This window comes from Myxine glutinosa, chromosome 11, assembly GCF_964187855.1.
Source record: "Myxine glutinosa chromosome 11, kmMyxGlut1.1, whole genome shotgun sequence".
Classification (NCBI taxonomy): domain Eukaryota; kingdom Metazoa; phylum Chordata; class Myxini; order Myxiniformes; family Myxinidae; genus Myxine; species Myxine glutinosa.
Genome location: NC_136271.1, coordinates 33,226,367 through 33,236,768, shown reverse-complemented (window position 1 = coordinate 33,236,768; position 10,402 = coordinate 33,226,367). Strand labels below are relative to the sequence as shown.

Sequence of the window (10,402 nt, the reverse complement as noted above, 5' to 3'; positions counted from 1 at the left end):
TGTTTTCCGCTCCCTCTTTTTATATATTTTGTTTGTCTGGTTGATTTGTTTGTGAAGTAAATGTTAGCTCTTTCACGAGCCTCGATTCTGTATACAAAAAACAAAAAAACAAAAACAAAAAAAACAAAACAAAACGCATATTCAGCTATTGGGAACACGGCCTTATCTAGACACATAATAAGGAAATAACTGAGATTTCTAAGGTGACCTACGTATTGCATATGGACTAATTAAGGGTGCGACCTTTAACCTTTTATTAATGGAATATTTACAAGAATTATTTACCGATATATAAAGTGTATAAGAGGGCAATTGCACAATTCTTTTGTGAGATTTTACATTAAAATAGTGTTTTAAGTTGGAGGGTGCAACACATAAATGTCGGTCTAAAGGACCTGCTATCTTTATTTTATGTGCTTCACTGAAAAGGAAAATGGGGAGAGGTCCGGGGGCAGGGGGAGAGGTCTGGGGGTGTTGGCTGTGGGGGCAGAGGTCGAGGGGAGGGGGAGGGGGAGGTAGAGGTAGAGGGGGGGGCAGAGGTGAGGGGGCAGAGGTGAGGGGGGCAGAGGTGAGGGGGGCAGAGGTCCGGGGGGCGGGGCAGAGGTCCGGGCGGGGCAGAGGTCCAGGGGCGGCAGAGGTCCGGGGGGGGGGGACGGGGGACGCAGAGGTCCAGGGGGGGGGCACGGAGGTTCCGGGGGGGGGGGGGGGAGGTGGCGGCAGAGGTCCGGGGGAGGGGGAAGGGAGCAGATCCCCTCCACCATGCAACCTCCCCTTTGGACGTCCATGATTGTATTTGTAGGTACTAGGGCATTGCCCGTACGTGGGTGCCCGTTCCTTGCCAAAAAAAAAAAAAAACGCTACCCGTACGCTCTACCCCGCCCGTACGCCCGTAAACAAAAAATAACAACGCTCTTCGCTTCCGCCCTTCGCTCTGACTGAATTGGGAGAAATAATGCGCATAAGAAATCGAATTACGTACCGTAATGGCGGTCAGCTCGTAACGCGCACACTGTCCGGAAGTTCGCATATCGCATATCTATCTATCTATCTATTAATGCCCATTTATTCAATTATCGCCAACGTATTTTGGCTTTTTGCAATTTAATCGCAAGGAAAAGTAGAAAGAGAAGAGGGAAAAAAAGAAAAGCCTTGCCTTGCTGCAAACAGCTGCTGCAAACAACAACAACATGGAAGGCTGCACTGTCCGGAAGTTGGCATATCGCAGTTACGATTATTTTAGTGTTAATGGCCAATTATTCAATTAGCGCCAACGTATTTTGGCTGTTTGCAATTTAATCGCAAGGAAAAGTAGAAAGAGAAGAGGGAAAAAAAGAAAAGCCTTGCATTAACGCATTAACGCTTGCATTGCATTAACGGTTCGGCACACGTGATAGCTCGCTGCTCTCTGATTGGTTGAAGCGTTTTTTGGACATAGCTCGGTAGGTACTTGTCCGATTAATTACAAACCTTGAAAAGGCACATCCTCGGGTCCCCAGCAATATACCTGGCAAGTTTCAAGTATATCGGACCCGTGGTTGTCGAGAAACAGCGGTCACAGACACACAGACAGACACACAGAGATTGCTGGAATTATAGATAGATGCCTATCTGGTCTAATGCTGTCCCTCACTGTCTTCAATCCCACTCCACCCTCCAGGTCTTTAAAACAGCTGTTCACCGCCATCTCTTATCTTCCCCAATCCAAAACCTTGATCTTTTCTACCTCCGCTAATTTCACCCCAATTCCACTTTTTTGAAATACCAACTTCTGTCCTGGAAGTCCTTGTGTTTTATACTTCTCCCGCCCCCCCCCCCATTCCCCTCCCCCCCCCATTCCCCTCCCCCCCCCCCCATTCCCCTCCCCCCCCCTTCCCACGCCTCCTGCCCCCAAGCCCTCTCCCTCCCACACTTCTCCCTGCTCTCAAATGTTGTGGTTGTGTGCTTCCCCTTCTCTCCCCATCTTGTCTTCCGCTCCCTCTTTTTGTATATTTTGTTTGTCTGGTTGATTTGTTTGTGAAATAAATGTTAGCTCTTTCACGAGCCTCGATTCAGTAAACAACAACAAAAAAAAAAACCTTGCTCGAAGCTAGCGTTGCTTGCGCCGTTGCTTACTAAAATGGCGGCCGAGCAAACCTTGGATGGCGGCATATAAATATAATACAGTATATACGAGCCCATCGCTGTCACCTGTCAGGTAGCGTGGGTAGATGGCTGAATCAACGTTCCGGGACGTTACTAAGGGTTCAGTGGGGCCGATAATTAGCAGGAAAACGTACGTTACATACATAATACGTATAGACGGCCCTGAAAGTGAACCAAATCAATTTGTGAAAGGAGTACACTAATTATTTTAGTAAATATGGAAGACAACCCTCTGCTATGCTGAATTTCTGTAAGAAATTTTTTAATGCTCTACTTTTTGTTTTTTGAAATGCAAGTTTTCCATTTCTGCGGAATGTTTGATCATGGCGGTGTAGTTGGCGTCAGAGTCCTCGGCCTAAAATCCCCTCCTCTCTTCCGGTTATTTTCATTGTATTTACAGTATCTGTGCGCTCGCTACAAATCATTAATATTCCAAATACATTTAAAACCTAAAGTACTGGTTCCGTAAATTGCAATGATGAATGAGTACGGCAACGGCAACACAACAATGTTATTTCATTTCATTATCTCCAGTCCAGGATGGACGTCCTGTTGCGGACATGAGGAAGAGTATTGACGTTTTCGGAAGGATGTGAGCCAAGGTTCGGTTTATTTGTTCATTCATTTTGGGAGATTAATAATAATATGTTTATTTATATTATATATTTCATCACGCACAAAGATGTCTTCTTTCGTGTCTTCCCCCAAGAGTCCCACCTGCTCTCCAGAGCCCACGAGACCTGGGTGTGTTTTGGTTACCAAGTTTCTTGTCGAGCGCTCGCCAAGTGGCTGAAGCACTCCATTCGAATACGTTGTCGTTGGTAAGGAACGGCTGGCTTGGTAAGCGCTAGCTAGCTGCTTGGTAAGAAAACACCTTTGATTCTTATATTTATATCTTACAACCCCTACCTCTCCACATTAATTATATATTTTTAACCCCCCCCCCCCCTTCTCCCCCCCCCCCCCCACCAAGCCCTTCTCACCCCCCACGCCCCCTCCCATTAACTTCCGAAAATGCATATTGTATGAATAAAACTTCTGCATTTATAATATGCAGATTTATTTTTACATGAAAAAGGAAAACATGATACTGAATGATTGATTGTACTTTCTCAACTCATTATTCCACACTTTTCACAGGATATGTACAATAAGAAATTCCCATTAATTATAATGTGTAATATGGATCACGTGATGTCATACAATGTGTTCCTGCAACAAAGTTGATCAGTAAAAGTTAGAATTTCACTTTCCATTCTTTCAATCTACCAAATGTAGAAACAAGTTCCTTCAGCCTTTCAGGTGAATATTTTGTGTAATTTCATGTTATTTTGATGAGGTCGATACAGTGGTGTAGTTAGGGTTTGTGGCGCCCTGAGCCAAAAGTCAATATTAGCACCCCACAGACACTGGCATAGTCAGTAATTTATATTGGGGGTGGGGGGGGGGGGGGGCATATGAAAGAGCCCTAGGCTTCCACAGTGGGCTCAGCAGCAGAGCTGAGCTCCCCTACTCTTTACGAAGAACACCTTGGTATTTTATTTATTTATTTTTTGTATACTGAATCGAGGCTCGTGGAAGAGCTAACATTTATTTCACAAACAAATCAACCAGACAAACAAAACATACAAAAAGAGGGAGCGGAAGACAAGATGGGGAGATGAGGGGAAGCACACAAACACAACACCTGAGAGCAGGGAGAAGCGCGGGAGGGAGAGGGCCAGGGGGGGAGGAGGCGTGGGAAGGGGGGGGGGGGGGAGAGGTATAAAACACAAGGAGACCAAGGACTTCCAGGACAGAAGTTGGTATTTCAAAAAAGTGTAGGATTTGGGGTGAAATTAGCGGGGGTAGAAAAGATCAAGGTTTTGGATGGGGGAAGATAAGAGATGGTGGTGAACAGCTGTTTTAAAGACCTGGAGGGTGGAGTGGGATTGAAGAGAGTGAGGGAGTTTGTTCCAGAACTTTAGATCAGATCTTTTACATTTAACATCCACCAACTAATGCCGGAAGACGGGATACACGGTTTAACGTCCATCCGAGGTACGGCACATACATTAATGAATTACCCCGACTGAAACAATGGGATGACGGTTTGAATGTGGTGGGTCAGGATTCAAACCCAGGCTAGAGGCCACCCTGCCAGTCCAACACACTCGCTGAGGCCTCTCACCACGCTTACCCTTCTGTCAAGTCCCCTCGAGTGCCAGCGCCTTCTTTGCTTTTTTTCTCTCACTTGCCTGCCCTCCCTATATGTCATGGCGTATCCTGTTTGTACACGTGGGCAGGGATTAAGGAAACTACCCGTGAAAGATAAAAAACAAGATTACAAGTGACTTATTATTAATAAAAAAAAATCAAATTTTCAAATTTAGTACAAAATTAACCTTCAGTTAATTATTATCAGTTAATTCAGACTTACAATTCAACACAAACAAACCAGAAAAGAAACATGTTAAAGTGTTAAAAATTTGAATATTCAGCATGTATGTACATTTTGATTTATTTGGTTACCATGGCAATGGTGTGCAGTACATTGCCATTTCTACACAATTTTGAGCATAAAGTTCAAATTTATTCCCTCCCAATCTGAAGTTGATACCTGTAATTGGAGCAATCCCACACCGGCCTCTGGGATGTTTATAATCATGTGCACAGGTCACAACAACAATGAATACAATGCTTGCACTGCCTATGGGGAAATTGTGTACAAGCAAAAATCATGATTAACGTTTATTTTGGAAGCGCATATGATTCCGCACTCATAAATCGTGAGCGGAACTTTAAACCCTTTTATCCCAGAATCTATATTCTTATGGAATTTTCATCATAAATTTTGCAGCAGAAGAGCAGTGTATTTCAAATTTGGCACAGCTCATCCTTTCAGTGTATCAAATGTCCTAAACGACCTAAACTATTAATAATGAGATCCAGTACCAAAAAAATTTATAATTTTTTTTTTCTGAAGTAAAGTATTTTTACTTCTGAATTTTACTTTTTTTTTAGAATTTTTTTTATAAAGGCATGTAATTTTTACCATGTAATAAAAAAAAAATTATAATCATAATTTTATAATTTGTATGATTTTATAATATAACAATTTTTATAAATTCAGAATTTTACCAAATATTGAAAGTATTTTTAAATATGGTACTTCTATACATGTTGGTTAGTTCATGCTATATAGCTAATTTAAATACATACTCCAAATCTGAACAAATTTGAACAATGCATTGAAAAGTTGTGATGAAAACTAGGATATTTAATGTGTTGCTTTGAGTCGATAAATTAATATGCAAATTAGATCTGCAACGTCACAAAATTGAGTCGTGTTATATAACAATGTGTAATAAGATAGAAAAATAAATTTTGAAAGCAAGTAAGTATTTTCTTTTACTTGGATGAAATTTTATTTTCCTCCTATATATTGGCTTAGCGGTTAGGGTGCCGGCTTGGGATCCGACGATCCTGAGTTCGAATCCCGGTCGATCGTTCAATTAACGCCAGGGGGGTTGACTCAGCCTGTCATCCTTCCGAGGTCGGCAAATTGAGTATCAGCTTGCTGGGATGAATGATCCCGGTGTGTACCCCGATTTAGAATAGGTACGACTATATAGAATAGAATATCCATGCGCATCGTATGAGGCGACTAAGGGTTGGCGTCAGGAAGGGCATCCAGCCATAAAAACATTGCCTCAAACAGGGAACCATGACTGTCATTGGGCCCGCAGGGCTAACCCCCGCTCTAGCGGGGAAAAATGGCCTTAAAACGATCATTCATTCATTCATATATTTATGTAATAAGTCACTTGTAACCGAAAGATCACAGCTTATAATTATCCTCGGATGGATCCCCTCAGTTCATCCATTATCCTTCTATCCACTCTCTTCGCTCCCGCAATCCTCCTGATCCAGTTGTTCTCCCAAACCTGCGGCCTCTGTTGTTTCGCGGTCAGTGCCAACATCTCAAGGCCGTAAAGGTAGGCCGGCGTTACACACGACATCATAACCTTCCCTTTCAATCTCCTAGAAATCTTTCTGTCTGCCATTACACCCACCATCGGCCTTCATGCATTTGCACTCACCTGAATCCTCTGCACCTGTGCCTATGAATTTTACCATCCCCAGTCACTGTTCCACCCAGATACTAAGACCAATTTCCTTGTCTGATCTCCTTCCCCTCTAACCTGATATTCATTTCTTCCTTCTGCTGCCCAACCCACATCACCTGTCTTCTCCAGGCTCATTTTCAGTCCATGTTTCTCAAATGTCTCCTTCCACTCCCCAGTACATCCTGCATCTCCCACCCACTCTCCACCACAACGTTAGATCGTCCACATACAATATTCTCCACAGAATACCTTTCATGTTTACCTTCCTGCTTACCAGCTCCATCACCATGATAAACAGGAGTGGGCTGAGCGCGCTTCCCTGCCTCAAACCGATGTTCACATTGAGCTCCTCCGACATCCCAGGACCAACCAAAACTCTTCCCTTTGTTCTCTTGTACATCTCTTCCACCAACCTCACTTCTGCCTCTGGCACTCCCATCCATCTCAGTGTCGCCATCACCATCTCTCTTGAGACAGTGTTGTAGGCCTTCTCCAAATCCCATTGCCATTTCATTTTGCACCTCCAAACTCTTGTCCACCAGCTGTCTCAGCACGAACATCCCATAGCTGTCATTTCCCCTACCGTTTCCGAACCCATGCTGCTCTTCTCCGATCTCGTTCTCCACATTCTTTCTTATCTTCCCATCCAGAACCCTCTCCAGCACCTTCATGACATGACTAACTCATATCCCTGTACTTCCTGGATCTTGAACATCCCCTTGCCCTTCCATGTCTGCACAATTAACCCTGCCCTCCACTCATCAGGAGGGCAGGGACCCATCTCTCATACATGCATTCACAACCTCTTTGTCCACCTGACTCTGACTTTTCCCACTGCAATTATCTTCTCTGTGCATACCTCATCATTGCCTGGCACCCTTCCCTTTTTCACATCTTCAATGTCGTCTGCACTTCCTCTTCTGTGATCTTAACCAACTTCACTTTCCCCTCCATATAACTTGATAGCTCTAGCTTGCCTTTGCTTCCTTTCTGGTTCAACAGCTGTTTCAAATATCCTTCCCACACCTTCAATATTGCGCCCTCTCTGTCACTAGCCTCCCGCCTCCAATCAACCCTCCCTCCACTGCCCTCCTTCATGTCCTTGCTATCCCCATTACTGTCACGACCCAATTTATGGATCATCTTCCTCCCATAATCCTCTTCCAACTTGTTGTACATCTCCTCTTCCATATCATTCCTTGACTTATCCATAGCTCTCCTTGCTGCCTTCTCCTTCTGCCCATGTAGGTGTAGCAACCCCACATCTGGCTGCCTCCCTCTATCCTTGATCTTCTTTATTCTCTTCCAAACATTCTTCTTTTCAGTTCCTTCGCTGCTTCCTCCATCCACCATACCTGGTTTCTATCCCTAGACGATGCACCCTTTCCTGACGTCCTTCCACACAACACTTCTGAAATTCCCATAAATGCCTCTCCGTACTTTTTCCGCTTCTTCGCTATGTTGCTCATACCTTGCCCTCACCCTCTCCTTTCTCATACCTTGCCCTCATCCTCAACAGTGACGTTTTCCCTACATTTCCCACACCTAATAACCTTCCGACCACTGCTCTTAACCTCCCTCCTTTTCTTCTTCCTCACCACAAACACCACAGGCTTGTGCTGGGTGGTAACATTTTCTCACGCCACTGCCTTGCAATCCTTAAACAGCCACAGCCGTCGCTTCCTTACCACCACCAAATCCAGTTCTGTTCTGTGCTGTCCACTCCTATAGGTAACCTTGTGGCTTTCCCGCTTTTGAAAGAATGAACCAGCTATGGCTATCCCATTCCTTGCCACCAGCTCTTGACCCTCTCTATTCCTTGTTCCCCAACCAAATTGACCAACACATTCCTCTTCACCCGGCTCTGCTACTCCGACATGTGCGTTAAACTCCCCCACTATGCACATCATCACCTCCATCTCAACCATTCCCATCATCCGCTCCAGTGCATCTCTGAATTCCTGCTTTTCTGCCCCAGTCCTTACCGTTTGTGGCCCATATACCCATATAACACACATTATTTGCCTCTGTATCACCACCTATGCCATAACTATCTGTCCCTCCCACCTTTCCACTCTGACCACCTGCTTGCTGATCTCTTCCTTTACTATTATTTCCACACCATTACTCCTTTCACCCCCTCATGCGTTCAACAGCTCGCATCCTCCTACCAACCCACTCGCCCTGTCTCCTTTCCATCTGGTCTCCGCACACACAACACTTCCAACCTCCTTGTCTGCATTGTCTCTACCACCTCAACCCCATCTGCCCCACCCTCATTGATCCACAGGTACAAAGACGAAACTCTTCCAGATCCGCTGAACCACTGCACCTCACCGCGTGTCGATCCGAGTCCACAGACACAAAGATGAAACCCGGATCTGATAGACACGTAATTACGAAATTACTGTCCAAAAATGATAATCCCTCCATCCCTGCGGCCTATGGGCGATTTCCGTATTACAGAATCAATAATTTAGTGTGTTCGAAGAATCACAAGACAATTAGACAAGATAGATTTACACAGTTGGCAACCCCATAATTACAAATAAGGATTTATTTACTGTGAGGTGATCAGTAATTATGAAAATTGTTAAACTGGACGGAAAGAGTTTGTAAACATCGACATGACACATTGACACGTGGCACAGAGTTTAAAATGTAAAACGTAGTTCTGAAAGTTATGTCTCATGCTCTCACGAGTCTGTTGTAATGTAAATGATATGCAAGAGAATGGAGCATGAAAACGTTTTGTTGGTGGTATCATTTGGCGGCATATCCACGTTTGCGCTCGGGGCAGCTGCCCCGTCCGCCCCTCACCTCCTTCTCCCACCCCTCCCTATCACTACGCCATTGTCCATGCATGAAGATCATACGAGTCCCAATTCGGCCCATCCTCATGACGCCCTGCACATTTTACCAGACCACACAGGCAGGTGCATGCAGGAACCCCGGCACAGCATGCAGGAACCACGAAGTAGAAGGCAAGCAGCCAGGAACCTCGAAAGGGAAAAAGATCAACACAATGCACAGAACCAGCACAGTATGTGCTTATATTGAGTCCCGTGGAATGCATAGGACTACCCGCGGTGCTCATTGTGGCCATTAGGCCACGACCAATGGTCTGCTGTGATTGGTGGAGGAAGCTTTTTTTCAGATCACGCATGGTCCACCTTCCTTCTGTGTGCCAGATGTCCATGGATGGGCCTGTTTGGGCCCTGTCTCATGTCCTTCCGCTGAGCCCATCATCGTGATCAGTGGCCACGCCAATTGGTTGCAACTCAGAAGAAAAATACCATATAAAGACTGATTATGCACCCCACCCCCCCCCCCCCCCCCCCATCCGCACCTCTCTTTTACCATGTATCAACCTAGCATTTGTTCAGACCCTAGTTTGAAAATGGGTATTGTATGTGATGATCAATATTCTGTATGTTGTTTCTCCAATCTTTGTGTTGATGAGTAGATCACATGATTTTAGTTATCACTCCTGGTTAATGATCTATTATCATGCTGGTGTCTCAAGGCACCAACTACTGAGGAGAATGGAAGACTCTCACCCTAAGGAAGATGCTACTTGTTCGACCGTTGTTCATGCACCAAAGATGATGATGACCATTTCAGAGCGTAAAAGTGATGGACGGTTTGTTAATCCCTGGCCAACCTGGAAGCAACCATCGCTCTTCAACTTATTGCAATGGAAGCTGATGGAAAGGAACCATAATAGAATTCCTCATAAGGAGGTAAACAATTTTGTTTTTCCCTAACGACTTTGGAAAGATGAACCCACAGCTTATAGACAATTGATTGAATTTAATATGGTACTTAATTTGCTCCATTTTGGTACAAACTTTCCAATTTTGGTTTTATACGAGCCCTACTTCTTGCTTGGCTCTTGTTGCTCTGCAGGGGACATCTGCCACACACCTTTGCCAGCGTTGGTATTACAGGTTAAGAAGACTAATCTGTTACACCCTCAGTTTTGGCCTGTTTGGTTAAGCATTTGCAGTAAAAAGCACAAAATGCACGGTTGCGCTCAATTGTTGTAATAAAAGTTGGTTTTTCTCTTGTTTTCAATCAATTGGGCATCTCGAGCAGTGCTTCTCAACCTTTTTTTAAATTATTATTATTTTGCAGCACGTTTTCGGGTT

The 10,402-nt window shown here is 44.5% G+C and overlaps 1 protein-coding gene across 9 annotated transcripts in view; it reads left to right on the top strand.

The window, feature by feature from the left end:
* Positions 1-2,508: 2,508 nt before the first annotated feature.
* The window catches only part of NAPEPLD (N-acyl phosphatidylethanolamine phospholipase D), a 64,598-nt gene continuing 56,704 nt past the window's right edge, over positions 2,509-10,402 (top strand). The window contains exons 1-3 of one of the 9 annotated variants that reach the window (XM_068130472.2): positions 2,509-2,744; positions 2,852-2,982; positions 9,778-9,994. In XM_068130472.2, the coding sequence (XP_067986573.2) occupies positions 9,797-9,994 (198 nt within the window). In that variant the 5' untranslated portion in view covers positions 2,509-2,744; positions 2,852-2,982; positions 9,778-9,796. Of the gene's footprint in view, positions 2,745-2,851; positions 3,005-9,582; positions 9,995-10,402 lie in introns of those variants that run through there. The other 8 variants (XM_078786542.1, XM_078786543.1, XM_078786547.1 and 5 more) reach the window with 8 other exon arrangements.